This window comes from Sciurus carolinensis, chromosome X (genome assembly GCF_902686445.1).
Source record: "Sciurus carolinensis chromosome X, mSciCar1.2, whole genome shotgun sequence".
In the NCBI taxonomy this organism is placed as follows: domain Eukaryota; kingdom Metazoa; phylum Chordata; class Mammalia; order Rodentia; family Sciuridae; genus Sciurus; species Sciurus carolinensis.
Genome location: NC_062232.1, coordinates 84,385,235 through 84,402,848, shown reverse-complemented (window position 1 = coordinate 84,402,848; position 17,614 = coordinate 84,385,235). Strand labels below are relative to the sequence as shown.

The following is a 17,614-nucleotide window of genomic DNA, read 5'->3' as shown; positions in this document are numbered from 1 at the left end:
TATGGAGAAAAAGGAAATTTACATGTCAATGGCTGCATACCAGGTATCAGGTAGTGTGTTATCTGCTTAAGCAAAGAAACCATATCTGGGTTAGCAGCTGCAATTGCAATCACCACTTAATTAAGTTTGTGATATCCCCCCCATCATTCTCTAAGATCCATCCATCTTATGCATGGACCAATAAGAGTGTTACATAGGGATGTGGTGAGATCCACCACCCCTGCACTTTGTAGTCTTTCATGGTGGCAATGATCTCTGAGATCCCTTCAGAAGTGTGATATTGTTTTCTTTTTTTACTATTTTCCTAGGTAGAGATAACTCAAACAACTTGCATTTGACCTTTCCCATCATATTAGCACTCACTCCACACATTAGGGAACTAATGTGGGAATTCTTCCCAGTACTAAGAAAATCTATCCCAATTATGTGTTTTGGGACTGGGAAAATGACCATAGGATTGGCTTGGAGACCCATTGTGAGTCAAAACTCCATTGATCACCAGACATCCATAAGCCCCTGCTCTGACTGGAGGGCTACAATGATGTTTTGAATCTCCTTGAATCAATGTCACAGCCAGTATTCAGTAGATCCTGAAAGATTTGATTATTTCCTTTTCTCCAAAGCACAGTTACCCTGGGAAAAGGTCATTGGGATGGGTACCCAAGCCTTTTGGAACCCACATCTTATCAACATGTGCCCCAAATACTGAACATTGAGCTATAGGATTTAATATAATCTCCCTGCTGGATTTTTGGCCTTATGGTTTGGTTCTTCTTGACTTTTTGTCTATTCACTCCTTTTGGAAGGAGACTCTATACATTGTACCGTTGTATCTTGGAAATATGTAACTTTCTTTTTAATTTTACAGGGGCTCACAGATAATAGTATGCCTTGAGTCTCAGATGAGCATTTGGACTTGGAGTTTGGGGCAATGTGGAACTGTTAAGACAAACAGAAATCTTGGAGATGGACTAAATGCATTTTATATTGTGACATGAGCCTTTGGAGACCAGGGGCAGAATTGTATGGTTTGGATCTTAAATGTCCTCCAAAATCTTATGTGTTGAAGGCTTGGTTCCTAGCCTTTGGTGCTTTGGGGAGGTGGTGGAAACTGTAGGAGGTGGGGCCTATTTGGGCGAAGTAGATCACTGGGAGTGTGCCCTTGAAAAGTATATTGAGACCCTGGCCTCTTTCCCCCTCTTTCTCTTTTGCTTCCTTACTGTTGTGAGGTGAGCTTTGCTTCACCACACACTGTCTGCACTGTCTGCCAGCATGTTTAGTCTTGCCGCAGGCGTGGAAACCATGTTGCCAAGTGGCTATACTTAAACATCTGAAATTATGAACCAAAATAAACATTTTCTCTTTTTAAGTTGTTTATATCAGGTATTTTGCCACAGTGATGAAAAGTTGACTAGCAGTGATAAGACTCTAAGAACATCTTCTCAGTTATTTCTAAATGTTCCTCACCCTGATGCAGGTTCAAGAAGATGGACCAAATTGCACCAGCCACACTTCTAGAGTTTGCTGCACAGAGTCTAGTGAGTAATGAGGCTGCAGCTGTCCATGCTCTGGAGGAGCTCCCAAGAGACCTTTTTGTTCCATTGTTCATTGCTGCATTCTTGGGTGGGCATAAGAAGATACTGAAGGCAATGGTGAGAATTTGGCCCTTTCGCTGTCTCCATATTGGGGCACTGAGTGTACGGGAGCCATACTATGAAATCTGGAAAGCCATGATTGATGGTCTTCAGATCCTGCCTGCACAGAACTCTTCTACTTGGTAAGACTATGTGTAATAGAGATAATGGCGAGCCAGCAGGAAGGTGTACTTGTGCCTTGGGCGGGAGAGGGCCTGCCAGTCTCCAATAGGTAGTTAATGGTGAATGCTGGAGATCTCTTTGAGGCTGTTGGTCCAACACTTGGGGTTACTTTATAGATTAATGTCCCACAGGGTTGATTATGGAATACACATGATTGAGGAATTATTAATGGATTTACATATTAGACATTATTACATAGAAATGGATGAGCATTAAGACTGGGGAGGATTTGAAGATGGATAAAAGAGTGAAATATTTTTAATTTATATGGGAAAGTCTTAAGGGTAGATGGCATATGGAATAAAGACCAGGGACAAAAGGTTTTTCTTCTGCTTTTCTTCCTTGATCCTTTTGAATTCTATTAAAATCTGCTACCTCTCAGATTTGCTATCTCCTCTTTTTCCTACAGGGGGCCAAAACTGAGGATCCTAGATTTAAGGCAGGATGCAGACTGCAGGACCACATGCTGTGAGATCAGGACCATGTTTCCTTTCTGTTTTCAGTCTTGTGTTTTCTCACAGCACTCTATCCTCAGACTACAAGAAGCCCAGCAGAGTGTTACACATATCAGAAATGTAACTTCAGATTCTGAGCCTCGGTCATCCTGGGAGTCCATGGAATTATTAGTGGACCTTTCCCTTGATGGTACCTTGAAAACAAGACAGTTTCTTTCTTTTCTTCGGAGGAAAATTGAGCAGAGCTTTGGGTCCTTGCACCTCTGCTGTAGGGATTTGCAAATTGATAAAATATCTGACTATAAAAGCATCCTGAAGTTTCTGGATCTGGTATGCATTGATCATCTTGGAGTAGATCAGGCTTATCTGAGTGAAGTTACCAGCCTTTTAGATCAGATGGTCCACCTTGACAGCCTTAGTCTGTCTAAAATCCCTTTTAAATCTTGTAAGGGAAAAAACTTCAGAAATTTTCTCACCAATCTTAGGCGAATGGACAACCTCCAAGAGCTCAGCTTATCTTTCTTCTGCCTCACAAATCAGCTGCACAAACTGCTCAGGTGAGGGGTTAGGGTGGTACCCTGAATATCCCATTTTTAAGACAGGAGAGCAACCTTTCTTGGATATTCCTAAACTTCTTGAGCCTATTTTTCCTTCCACCCAGCATGGGCACTGGTGGGAGTTTGAAACTAGCCAAATTAGGAATGTCTTCCTAGAGTTAGGAGAAAGACAGGATTAGAAAATTAAATGGTGGTTTTTCACTTATACATTCAATCAACCATATGCAGATGTTATAAGTCCATAAATATATTGGTAAAAAAAAGACAGCCCTTTTCATGTTCTACTTCACAGCCTTGTAGAAAAGGAGAGGCATTCAGATAGGGAAATGTTTTATGTTGTAGTACTGACACACATACTCGTGGTCTGTCCACAATAGTTAATACTGTCACATTATTCTTGTTTTCCTCAAATCTTAGGCCTTGAATGGAGAAAGTATAATTTAGGAATTGATCAAAGGGGACCTTTAGTTGGTTGCTTTCCTATACCCAAAAAGAGAATTCAGTCTATAATTGTTGTTAAGTGCTGAGTTAATTTTTTTCACTTAATCTTTTCTATAATCATCTGTAATATTTGATATTGTACACATTCCAAAGATTTAAAAGCTATATTACATTGTAGAAAAATAACTTTTTCAGGGTTACAGATCTGCTAAGTTTAAATTCCACATTTTTAACCACTGTTGTACTGTATCTACAAAGTAATTTCTTCTAGAGTCATAGGTGCCTATGATTCAGAACTCCGTTCCCTGTTCCAATCCTCAGTTTTCAGAAATACTTTTGTTTTTCTTTCTCTACAGAGTCCTGCCACCTCAGTTGGATGCATTGCATCTGTCTTTCTGTGGACTTTCTAGCAGAGACTTCACTGTTCTGTCCCAGAGCTCTCAGGCCACCCATCTAAGACTGTTGAATCTCAGTAACAACCAGATATCCTGGGAAGTTTCTGAATCCTTCCAGATACTTCTGGAGAAGCTCTCAGGTACTCTGCGTCATCTAGAGATAAATAGTTGCCTTATGACAGACTCTACTCTCTCTGTTGTCATCCCAGCCCTAAGCCGCTGTTCCCACCTTCGTGTCCTTAGCTTTGCCTCCAATCCCATAACAATGCCTATGCTCATGAATCTTCTTCAGCACTTAACAGGCTTGATGGAGTTGAAGCATGTGATTTATTCAATCCCTGTTCATTGCTATGAACAATGGCAGTTTAATGGCAGTTTAGACCAACAGAAGCTTGTTGAAGTACAAGCAGAATTGAAGGCAATGCTGCAGGCAGTACACCGGAATGACATGCACTGGGCCACTTGTCCTGAGTGATTTTCAAAGTACAAAGAGTTGTTTCAATATTTATGTGTGGTCTTTAAAACATGCAGTGTTCTTGCCTGAAGCCTAAGTTGTAGAGACATATGTAAAATTCCATTGTTCTAGGAAACTGGTGTTAGAGAGCTTGTATATATAACTGACCTGTATAAAAGAAGAACTCTAAGAAGGAAATAGAGGACTCTGAGAAGTCCTGTGGGCCTCTTATCTATTTTCCTTCTCCTTAGTATCTCACCACAGTGTTGGGTCTATGATGTGAGCTGGCCCAATCATGGTACAACATGTCCTTGTCTACACTAATGGGTACTTGACACAAGTCAGGACAATTCAAACATTTCTTGGATGCCTTTGTGAAGTAGGTGGCAGTTATTGAAGCAGATAAATTTATCCCCTGAGTTACTTTAATCTTCCTGTATTTAAGATTGCCTTAGGATGTTTATTTTTAAAAAGTCTACAATTAAAGGGGGAAAACTATGTCTCTATCCACTTTGTATTCACCCATAAATTACTCTCTCCTTTTCTAAGTGTCAGACCCCTGGGGCTAAGTTGCTCTTTATTTTACATATACTCACCAAGGATCTGTTATAAGGTAGATACTGTTCCATGTATGAAAAGGAAAAGGCAAATCAGACATGGTCCCTACCTCAAGTCACTTACAGAAGAGATGTTCTATGATTTATCTGTTCCTCTACTCTTTCTTAGGACATTTTGGAAAATTATTTAATCCTCCTATGCCCTACACTTTGTTTTCACTTTTACCTTTAAAATACTATTTTCAGTACAAACTGGTTTCTAAGCTATAGAATAGCTCCTCAGCTATTCAACCTCAAGTGAAAGGTTTTCTCTTAATTTATCATCAGTTGCTCTCTTTTAATATATTGCATATATTTCATTCATGATATAAATATTCCATATTTATCTGCTCCTTCTCTTCTAGAGTTACCTTGTTCACTGTGGTATAAACTAACCATGTGTGTCAACTGAGCACTAGAAATTTGGTCCATCCAAAATGGTGATGTACTTTTAGGTATAAAAGGTACATTTGTATGTCCAAGACATTGTAATAAACACAGGATATAGAGTAACTAATTAATAATGTACTTATAATATTTACATGTTGAAATAATAGCATACTGTATTTTGAAGACAGTAAAATAATGCAAAATTAGTTACTAATTTGATCCTACAGTTTACATGTTGAAATGACAACACCAATGCATTTCAATGACTTAATAACAAATAGAATTGAAAATAACTAGTACTTTATAGAGTTTTTTGTTGAAATGAAACAGATTGAATTTTAAAGAGTTAGCAAGATTGAAGAATGTCAAAGTCACAATACATTTATGTTTCCATGTTGAAATGATAACATACTGCATTTCAGGCTGACTCTGTGAAAAAAATAAGTTTTGTTCTTATTACATACCCACTGAAATGGTATCATTTCATTTAATGACTTAGAGAAAAGAATATAAAGATTAATTAAAATAGGTAATTTGATTTTGTTCCATTTTTAGTGATAAAAATCTACATTTCCAACTTGGAAAATGTGAAAATAACTATTATTTATATATAGTATTTTCTTGATAACACATAGCATCTCAAAGACTTAAGAAGAACAAAGAATGTAAAATTAATTATTTGTTCATATTTTTCATATTGCTTATATTTTGAAGTGATAATTTGCAGCATTTCAAAGTTCTATTAAAATGTGAAATTAATGAGCAATTTATTGCTTTCAAATTATTTCTTTGGCATTTTTGTGTTAAGTATATTATTAAAATTAAATTAATCTGTCTCTTTTAACTTGGTCTTTTGGTTTTAACTTTTTCCAGTGTGACTCTTACTATATATATTATCTAAATAAGCTGGGCTACTGTGCTGTCTGAACTACAATTTTGATTAATCAATGTGAAATAGTAGCAGGATATTGGAGAGTGGTTATATAGGGAGAGACTGGAGTATTTCCTCCCATACCCTCATCCTGCTTTGGTGCCATGGTTCTGTCAGTGGAATCATATCCTGAAATTAAAACTACAGCAAAAATCAAATGGACAAATAGGAATATTATTGGCATGATTTTTGACAATATAAATGACATGTTTATACGTTCCTGTTGCAAGGCTGGTGGCTTCTAATTCATTGTTTTTGGTAGATTGGAAGAATAACTGAAGTGACTTATCAGCTAGGGAATGATGAAAAATAATTGTTAAGGATATCATAAGATATTCCAAGAATGGGTTGCTATTATTTACAACAAAGTTCCTCAATTACTGTTTGTCATGGTAACACAGATTGACAAAAGTCCAGGAATTAATTTTGTTTCCTGCAGCAGGCCTGATTCTACAGGACTCATTTCAAAAGCATACTTCATTAGGAATGCAAAACTGCTGTATTGCCGATTAGAGTAATGAGTAAAATGAGGGCCTGAAGAATAAGCATGCTTCAGAGTAAGGAGTTCCACTGTCATCTAAGATATAATAAGCTGGAAAAAGCACATTTTTTTTTATCCAGTCTAGGGAAAAAGTCTAAAAAACTGCATGGTCATAATTTTACTTGAACCTATCAGAGAGCTAATGTCATTAGAGGGCTTCATGGTAGACTGAATTCCAAGGAGGGTCAGGCATCTCCAGAGGTAGACTGGATGCACAGACCTGTGGCATAACACTAAGGAAGGAGCACTAGCTACCATATTTGTGGGTTAGAAGAATTAACTGAGTGTTTTAATGAATTGCTAAAGATCAAGTCTAGGCTATTGTTACAGTGTAAAATCCTGGAAGCACCAAACGCAAATATAGTTCACACTCAGTTTTATGCTTTTTTTCAGGGACCCATACTACTTGTTTTGGGAATAGATTGGAAGCAATGTCAAAGAACAGAGAGCCTGGGTGGTGTAAGACTGTAGGAAGGGTTAAGTCACTGCTGCATAAAAAACATGAGTACTTAACCCCCGCCTATATGTTTCTCTGATATGAATCAAAAGTATCGCATGAACTTCATCATCCACAAGTCACAGGTAAACATGCATTGCATGAAAACTGTAAGGAAAAAAAAACGCCAATCCCCCCCCCCAAAAAAAAACCTACCATGAGGAGAAAGTCAAGAAAGAGTCATGAACTCATATCCTTTAGATGTAACATTAGAGATCTACTACTACTGAGGCAGAGGCAGGAAATTCACACACATCAATCTGAAAATGAAGTCAGAGTTTGACTGCCACATGGAAGAAAAGCAGGAATTCAAAAAAGACCCCTAGAAACCTAGATACATAGAGTTTATTTAAGGTTAAGCCTAGAACAAAAGAATGGAGAAAAATCTAGCCCACCAACATCACAGGAAAAAGCACTACATAAAAAGAAAGATGTTTACTAAAGGGAGAGGTGGATGTGAGGAAACAGATTCTGCCTATGGTACAGAAAGTGGAGGATGGAATCAGAACATTGAAAAATAAAAGATTTTGGGCTAACCAACCACCCAAAAAAAAGGTAACAGAAGAATTTAAGACCTGTGGTATACTGAAAATAGTCATACAAACAACAGAAACAAAACCCATCTCAATTACTGAGTAAAAATTTCTCCAAGCTGTAATACAAGCAAACATTAGTAGTATTAGGAGGAGTCTTTCACATTTACACATATTTTCTGTATTAGAGCATATTTTCTTCTTAGTCGACAGTCTTAGAAGAGACGGTGTTTTCTTCTAGGGAAGAAGCAGATTTGGTTGATGTCTGCATGATGAAATTGATGTCTCCCTTTGGGGAAAAAGATAGGTATGATTGCTAGTAGTCCCTTTATAAAGATTGAGGTCTCCTAAACTCAGGGTTCCTCATCTATAATGCAAACCCACTGTGTGCACAGCTTTTACCTGAGACATTCAACATCACTTGTCTAGGATTTGAGGGAGCGGGGAACAAAGGGAAATGGCACAAATATATATCTTATTCTGCCTGCTGCACTGAGAGTATTAAAGTCCTTTCTAACCCAGAAGTCTCATGTTTTCTGCCAGAATGAGACTGTATGAGACTGTAGCAGACAACTTGCAAGTAGAATAAATTGCACATCCCTGATAGTTCTTGATAACTTTGATGGTGAAGATGGGATATTGAAAGAAAGCAAACAAACATGGATCTATGAAAGATGACAGGGAAAGGGTCATTTTCATGGGTTAGGAGATGTGAGAAGGCTCCTCAGGATCCAGTAGTTAATGCCTTTACCCAAACTGGTAAGTGGCAGTGATTAAGGGTCCCTACTTTCCTACCTGTTTCACAGGTAAGTTTGAAACAAACTGTAATGAATGATTCTTTGCTTGCTACTCACTCTCCTTCAGGGTAAAGGAGGAAGGGATGTTATGGTAATGGGGCAGCCTGGGGCCCTGCAGTCCCATTAAAAAGGCTGCTGAGTTAAGGAGCCCCAAAGTTAAATTAGGTGGTATCAACAAGGAGTATATTAAAACTTTGGGTCAACAAAAATAAGCTCAGGTGATGAGCTGGGGCCACGGCAGGCAAATTGAAAATAAAAATAAATGCAAAGATTTTCTTACTGGTGGAATGCTACTCTCACTTTTCCCTCAATGCCATTCATTTTTCCCTCCTTGTCATCCATAATCTCAGTCTCTTTAATGAAAAAATTGAGTGTTCTGATCAACCTTGAGGAGGGAGGGGAACTCAAATGTTTTTTAATGTGGTAAAGTAGAACAAAACAAAAGTTACCATTTTAACTACTCTAGCATGCAATTCAATGGCCTTAAGAATATTAACATTGTTATGAAACCATTAGGACTATCCATCTCTAGAACATTTTCATTAGCCCTGCTGAAACTTTGTGCTGATTAAACAATGTCATCTTTATAAAAAAGGAGGACTGTAAGATACCATGTTCCTCAAAAGTTCCTTTTTCATTCCCAGGAATGTTGATAAGTTAGGGGAACAATGAAAGGAAGCCCAGACCAGAGTGTCCAGATAAATACTGTATTGAAGGACACTGTCTCTTTCTCAAATATACTGCCAATAGGGCAGATCAGTGATATCAGTAGGAAATGTTTTCTTGTACACACATCAGGGCAAATACTCTTTCAATGCTGATAGTAAAAGGAACAAAGTGAACTAAGCAAACTAATAATGTCACTCTTTTATAGTCTAACTAATAAACCCCTAGCTCTGGTGGTAGCTGGTGCAGCTCAGAGTCCTATGGAGAGGGAAGTGCTTGTCCAGCCAGCTGCCATTAGACCAAGCATTGTGGAGGCAATGAAGACAGTATTTTCTGGCAAAACATTATAAGCATCCTGTGAAATGGAGATTTCCCTGCCTATCCCATTACCACTGGACTTTCTGGCAGAACACCTGTCTAACCCATCACCACTACATCTTCCCCATAACATTTTCTCATAAACTTTATTTCTTACATGCTATCTCTGGGCGTCTTCTTTGGTCTCACAGCAACTTACCCCATACCTAACACAATCAGGTTACAGATGTTGCACTTTTCCTTCTGATCCCAAATAAACACTATCTACTTTGTCTATTAATTTTACTATACTAACTACTTAATATGAAAGGAATAATACATTTTTCATTTTGTCTCAAGATTTATTCATATATCATGAGAATTTTGTTCCTTTTTAAGACATGACAGTATTCCAGTATATGTATGTATGTATGTATGTATATATATATATATATATATATATATATATATATATATGCCATATTTTTGTTTATTCATTAATTCCCTACATAGAATTTGGGGTAATTTCTGTCTTTTGGCTATTGTGAATAATGCTGCTATGAATGTTGGTGTACAAATATTGGTTCAAGTTCCTCCTTTTAATAATTTTGAGTATATATCTAGAAGTAGAATTATTGGACCACATGGTGTTTCTATGTTTGATTTATTTTTACTAATTGTAACACTATTCCACAGTGAATGTGCCCTTTTAAATTTAAATTCCCATCAGCAGGTATAAGTGTATCAATTTCTCTATGTTCTTGTCAATACATGTTATTTGTCTTCTTTTTTAAGATAACAGGATTCCTAATGTATGTGAAGTAGTATGTCATTAAATTTTGATTAGAATTTCCCTAATGATTACAAATGTTGAGTATCTTTTTTTTGATGGGGGAGCGGTGACCAGGGATTGAACTCAGGGCCACTGAGCCACATCCCAAGCCCCATTTTGTATTTCATTTAGAGATGGTCTCACTGAGTTGCTTAGTGCCTCGTTTTTGCTGAGGCTGGCTTTGAACTTGCAGTCCTCATGCCTCAGCCTCCTGAGCCACTGGAATTACAGGTGTGTGCCACTGCACCCTGCGAGCAACTTTTCATATGCCTATCAGACATCTGTATATCTTCTTGGAGAAGTGTTTGTTCAACTCCTGTGCCCATTTTTTTAATGGGTTCTTTTGTTATTTCATTGAACTGTAGGAGATCTTTATGTATCTCTAGCTATCAATACTCTGTCAGATGTATAACTGGAAAATATTTTCTCCCATTCTATCAGTTGCTTTTCAGTCTATTTATAGTGCCTTTTGATATAAAATAGTTTTAAATTTTCATGATATCCAGTTTATCCATTTTTTTCTTTTGTTGACTCCATTCTTATCATATTTAAAAAATTATTGCCCAATCCACAGTCACAGAGATTTTCCCTTAAGTTTTCTTCTAAGATTCTTTATAATTTCAGTTCCTATGTTAAAGTCTTTGATTAATTTTGAGTTCATTTAGTTGGTGAAAGGTCAGTCTGTCCTCATCTTTTTTGGCATATGGATATCCAGCATTCTCAACACCATCTGTTGACAAGACTACCTTATTCTAAATGAGTGGACAGGAAAAAAATTTTTGAAAATCATTCAATCATAGCAGATGTTTCCTTCTGGACTCTGTCATATTCTAGCAATTTATATGTCTGTATTATAGTACTACGGAATGTTTGACACTAGGAAGTGTGAGTGCTCCAACATTTTTCTTCTTTTAAGATGGTTTTGGCTATTCAGGGTCCTTTGAGATTTCCAATTACAGGATGGATTTTTCTATTTCTGCAAAACAACGTGGTGGCATTTTGGTAGAGATTGCATTGAATCACTACTTTGGGTAGTACTGATATCATGAAAATAATTTTTGCAATCCATGAATATAGGATATCATTCCTTCATTTATGCTTTCTTTAATTCCTTTCAGCAAATGTTTTGACACATTCATTATAAAAGTCTTAAATTCCTTGATTGATTTTTCCAAAGCATTTTATTTTTTATAAAAGTAACCATTTTTTATAAAACTATTTTTAGTTGTAGGTGGACACAATACCTGTATTTTATTTATTTATTTTTATGTGGTGCTAAGGATCAAACCCAGTATCTCTCACATGCTAGGCAAGCATTCTACCACTGAGATACAACTGCAGCCCCAAATTAATCATTTTCTTTGCAAAAATAATTACTTTCTTCATTTTTTTTGAATAATTCATTTTTGTGCATAAAAATGCAAATGGTTTTGCTTGATTTTTTTATCTTACAACTTTTGCCACATTTGTTCATTAGTTTTACATGTTCATTTATGCGATCTTTAGGGGTTTCTTCATATGAGATGTTATCTTCAAAGAGGGATAATTATACTTCTTTCCAAATTTGGATGCCTTTTCTTCTTTCTCTTTTCTAATTGTACTGGCTAGTACTTCCAATGCTATGTGTAATAAAACTGGAAAAATTCTCATCTTTGTCTTGTTCTTAGATAAATGTTTTGGAGTTTCACCATTTAGTATGATGTTTTTCATATATGGCTTTTTTTATTAAAATCTTTTTATTTTTACAGACTGCATTTTGATTCATTGTACACAAATGGGGTACAACTTTTCATTTCTATGGTTGTGCACAATGTAGATTCACACCATTCATGTAATCATACATATATGTAAGGTAATACTGTTTCATTCTACTATCTTTCTGTCCCCCACCCCCCTCCCACCCCATTTTCTTCTACACCATCCAAAGTTCCTTCATTCTTCTCTTCCCCCCACCACCCCCCTCGTTATATTTTGTCATGCACTTATCAGAGAAAACTTTCAGCCTTTGGTTTTTTGAACTTGGCCTATTTCACTTAGCATGATATTTTCCAATTTCATCCATTTACCAGCAAATGCCATAATTTTATTCTTTTTTGTGTATCTCTAGCTATCATTACTCTTTCAGATATATAACTAGAAAATATTCCATTGTGTATATGTGCCACAGTTTCTTTATTCATTTGTCACTTGAAGGGCATCTAGGTTGGTTTCACAATCTAGTTATTGTGAATTGAGCTGCTACGAACATTGATGAGGCTGCATCACTGTAGTATGCTGATTTTAAGTCCTTTGGGTATAGGCCAAGGAGTGGGATAGCTGGGTCAAATGGTGGTTCCATTCCAAGCTTTCAGAGGAATCTCCATACTGCTTTCCAGAGGGGCTGCACCAATTTGCAACTCCACCAGCAATGTATGAGTGTACCTTTTTCCCCCACATCCACGCCAACACTTATTATTGCTTGTGTTCTTGACAATAGCCATTCTAATTGGAATTAGATGAAATCTTAGGGTGGTTTTCATTTGCATTATTTTAATTACTAGGGATGATGTGCACTTTTTCATATATTTGTTGATCACCTGTATATCTTCTTCTATGAAGTGTCTGCCCAGTTCCTTAGCCCACTTATTGATTGGGTTCTTTGTATTTTGGGTGTAAAGTTTTTTAAGTTCTTTATAAACTTTGGAAATGAGTGCTTTGTCTGAAGTGTGTGTACAAAAGATTTTTTCCAACTGTGTAGGCTCTCTTCACATTATTGATTGTTTCCTGTGCTGAGAAAAAACATTTTAGTTTGCATCTATCCCATTTATTGATTCTTGCTCTTATTTCTTGTGCTATGGGGGTCTTGTTAAGGAAATCTGGTCCTAAGCCAATGTGATGGCGATTCGGGCTTACATTTTCTTCTATTTGGTGAATAGTCTCAGGTCTAATTCCTAGATCATTGATCCATTTTGAGTTGAGTTTTGTACAGGGTGAGAGATAGGGGTTTAATTTCATTTTACTGCATATGGATTTCCAGTTTTCCCAGCACCATTTGTTGAAGAGGCTATCTTTCCTCCATTGTAAGTTTTTGGCACCTTTGTCTAGTATGAGATAACTGTACTTATGTGAGTATGTCTCCGTGTCTTCTATCCTGTACCATTGATCTACCTGGCTATTTTGGTGCCAATATTATACTTTTTTTATTACTATTGCTCTAGAGTAGAGTTTAAGTTTTGGTATTGTGATACCTCCTGCATCACTCTTCCTGCCCAGGATTGCTTTGGCTATTCTGGGTCTTTTGTTCTTCCAGATAAATTTCGTGATTGCTTTTTCTGTTTCTATGACAAATGTCATAGGGATTTTAATTGGAATTGCGTTAAATCTGTATAGTGCCTTTGGAAGTATGGCCATTTTGATAATATTAATTCTGCCTATCCAAGAACATGGGAGATCTTTCCATCTTCTAGGGTCTTCTTCAATTTCTTTCTTTAATGTTTTATAGTTTTCACTTTAGAGATCTTTCACTTCTTTGGTTAGATTGATTCCCAAATATTTTATTTTTCTTGATGCTATTGCAAACAGAGTTCTTTACCTCATTTCCCTTTCAGATGTTTCATCACTTATGTATAAAAATGCTATAGATTTATGCATGTTGTTTTTATAGTTTGCTATTTTGCTGAATTCATTTATGAGGTCTAGAAGTTTTCTGGAGGAGTTTTTTGGATCCTCTAAATAGATAATAATGTCATCAGCAAATAGTGACAGCCCGAGTTCCTCTTTTTCTATTCATATCCATTAATTTCTTTAGCCTTTCTACTTGCTCTGGCTAGTATTTCAAGACAATGTTAAATAGAAGTGGTGAAAGAGGGCATCCCTATCTTGTTCCAATTTTTAGGGGGAATGCTTTCAGTTTTTCTCCATTAAGAATGATGTTGGCCATGCGCTTAGCATAAAATACCCTTTACAATGTTGAGGTATGTTCCTCCTATCCCTATTTTTTCTAGCGTTTTGTGCATGAAGTGGTGTTGTATTTTGTTGAACGCTTTTTCTGCATCAATTGAAATAACAATATGATACTTATTCTTAAGTCTATTGATATGATGGATTACATTTTTTGACTTAGGGATGCTGAACCAACCTTGCATTCCTGGGATGAACCCCACTTGATCGTGGTGCAGTATCTTCTTAATATGTTTTTGAATGTGGTTTGCCAGTATTTTTTTTAAGGATTTTTGCATCTATATTCATCAAGGATATTGGTCTAAAATTTTCTTTCCTTGATTTGTCTGGTTTGGGTATGAAGGTGATATTAGCTTCATAGAATGAGTTTGGTAGTGTTCCCTCCTTTTCTATTTCCTAGAATACTTTGAGAAGTATTGGAATGTGTTCTTCTTTGAAGGTCTTGTAGTACTTGGCTGAGAATTCATCTGGTCCTGAGCTTTTCTTGGTTGATAGGCTTTTGGTGTCTTCTTCTATTTCATTGCTTGAGATTGATCTGTTTAAATTGTGTTTGTCCTCCTGGTTCACTTTGGGAGGATCATGTCTCTAGAAATTTGTTGATGTCTTTGATATTTTCTATTTTGTTGTAAAATAGATTTTCAAAGTAGCTTCTCATTATGTTATGCATTTCAGTGGTATCTGTCATGATATTTCCTTTTTCATCACAAATTTTAGTAATTTGAGTTTTCTCTTTCCTTCTCTTTGTTAGCGTGGCTAAGGGTTGTCTATTTCGTTTACTTTTTCAAAGAACCAGCTTTTTGTTTTATCAATTTTTTGAATTGTTTCTTTTGTTTCAATTTCATTGATTTCAGCTCTGATTTTAATTATTTCCTGTCTTCTACTACTTTTGGTGTTGTTCTGTTCTTCTTTTTCTAGGGTTTTGAGCTGTAATGTTAGGTCATTTAGTTGTTGACTTTTTATTCTTTTCTTGAATGTGCTCCATGCAATGAATTTTCCTCTGAGTACTGCTTTCATAGATTTTGATATGTTGTATCATCGTTCTCATTTACCTCTAAGAATTTTTTTTATCTCCTCCCTGATGTTTTCTGTTATCCATACTTCATTAAATAGCATATTATTTAGTCTCCGGGAGTTGGAGTACTTTCTGTTTTTTATTTTGTCATTGATTTCTAATTTCATTCCATTATGATCATGATACAACACAAGATAGTATCTCTATTTTTTGCATTTACTAAGGGCTGCCTTGTGGCATAACGTATGGTCTATTTTTGAGAAGGTTCCATGTGCTGCTGAGAAGAAAGTGAATTCGCTCATTGATGGATGGAATATTCTATATATGTCTGTTAAGTCTGATGCGCCACTGAGTTCTATGGTTTCTTTGGTTAGTTTTTGTTTGGAAGATCTATCCAGTGATGACAGTGGTGTGTTAAAGTCACCCAGAATTATTGTGTTGTGGTCTATTTGATTCCTGGCCTTGAGAAGGATGTGTTTGGTTTACATGGATGTGCTGATGTTTGGGGAATAAATGTTTATGATCATTATGTCTTCCTGATTTATGGTTCCCTTAAACAGTATGAAATGTCCTTCTTTACCCCTTCTAACTTTGGCTTGAAGTCCACTTTTTCTGAAATAAGGATGGAAACCCCCACTTTTTGTCTGAGTCCATGTGCGTGGTAGGTTTTTTCCCATCCTTTCACTTTTAGTCTGTGGATGTCCTTATCTATGAGATGGATCTCTTGAAGGCAGCTCATTGTTGAGTCTTTCTTTTTAATTCAATCTGCCAGTCTATGTCTTTAGATTGATGAGTTTAGGCCTTTAACATTCAGAATTATTTTGAGATATGATTTGTATTCCCAGTCATTTTGGCTTTTTTTTTGGTTTTTAACTTGACTTGGTTTCTCCTTTGATTGTTTTTTCCTTTAAAGTAGTTCCTCCCTTTGCTGACCTACATTGTTGTTTTTCATTGCCTCCTCTTGGAATATTTTGTTGAGAATATTCTGTAGTGCAGGCTTTCTATTTGTAAATTCTTTTAAGTTTTGTTTATCATGGAAGGATTTTATTTCATCTTCAAATCTGAAGGTTAGTTTTTCTGGGTATAGGATTATTGGTTGGCAACCATGTTCTTCTAGGACTTGAAATATGTTGTTCCAGGCCCTTCTAGCTTTAAGAGTCTGGGCTGAGAAATCTGCTGATATCCATATTGGTTTCCCCCTATATGTAATCTGATGCTTTTCTCTCACAGCCTTCAAAATCCTATCGTTATTTTGAATGTTAGGCATTTTCATTATAATGTGCCTTGGTGTGGATCTGTTGTGATTTTGTGCATTTGGTGTTCTGTAATCTTCTTGCGTTTGATTTTCCATTTTATTCTTCAGGTTTGGGAAATTTTCTGATGTTATTTCATTGAATAGGTTGTTCATTCCTTTGGTTTGTATCTCTGTGCCTTCCTCAATCCTGATAATTCTTAAATTTCCATAGTTCTTGGAGGTTCTGTTCATGATTTCTTACCATCTTCTCTGGTCAACTTTATTTTCAAGATTAAATATTTTGTCTTCCTTTTCTGAAGTTCTGTCTTCCAAGTGATCTATTCTGTTTGTGATGCTTTCCACTGAGTTTTTTATTTGGTTTATTGTTTCCTTCATTTCAAGGAATTCTGGTTTTTTTTTTTTTTTTTTTTTGAGCATCCCTATCGCTTTGTTGAAATGATCTTTTGCTTCCTGCAGCTGCTCTTTCAACCGCTTATTGGTATGATCATTCATTGGGTGCATTAGCTCTATTATCTCATCCTTTGTTTCACAATCATTGTAATTGTGTAAATTCTGAACTTCTTTTCTGACATTTCTTCTACCATACTGTCACTGGATTCCATTAATATAGAATCTAGTTTTGTTTGGATCATTTTCTTCCCTTGTTTTTCATGTTGTTCATCCATCTTCCCCTCTAGCAGTGCAGATATGGGGTATTGCAGTTTCCCCCCTATAGGATTATAGTGACCCTATAGGTTTCCAAATGCTTTTCTTTAAGGGGAGATCAATATTAGCAGTTCCCAGTACAGGCAATATGCAACCCTAAACCAAATAACCCCTATGAGGATGTTAACAATATTGGCATAATAAACATAATGAGTTTAATTATTTTCTACGGTATAACAAATAGATTTGTAATAAGGTCTGCAATTTCTAATGTAAGACAAAGGGGATAGGAAGGGGTGCAGGATGTAGATGTTAATTGGATAAGAAAAGAATATATAGAAGTTCTATATTGTAGAAAGAGTGAAAGTATAATCAAAAGAAGTTGGTTGTTACTATGCAAAAAGGGAGAAATAGACTCTGAGGGAACAGGTAAACAAAAGGAAAATAGAGTGAGAAAGGTAAAGAAAAAAACAATATTTTTCAATAAGGAGAAAGAAATCTACACTATAACAGTCATACAGTATTCAAACCTCCCAGTCTTCAGTAGCCTGATGTATGTGAAATA

The 17,614-nt window shown here is 36.2% G+C and overlaps 1 protein-coding gene across 1 annotated transcript; it reads left to right on the top strand.

Moving 5' to 3' along the window:
• The first annotated feature begins 1,487 nt into the window (after positions 1-1,487).
• LOC124972680 (melanoma antigen preferentially expressed in tumors-like) lies at positions 1,488-4,140 on the top strand. Its single transcript, XM_047537184.1, has 3 exons — positions 1,488-1,777; positions 2,227-2,829; positions 3,627-4,140. The coding sequence occupies exons 1-3, from the start codon at positions 1,488-1,490 to the stop codon at positions 4,138-4,140; spliced, it is 1,407 nt and encodes a 468-aa protein (XP_047393140.1).
• Positions 4,141-17,614: the final 13,474 nt, after the last annotated feature.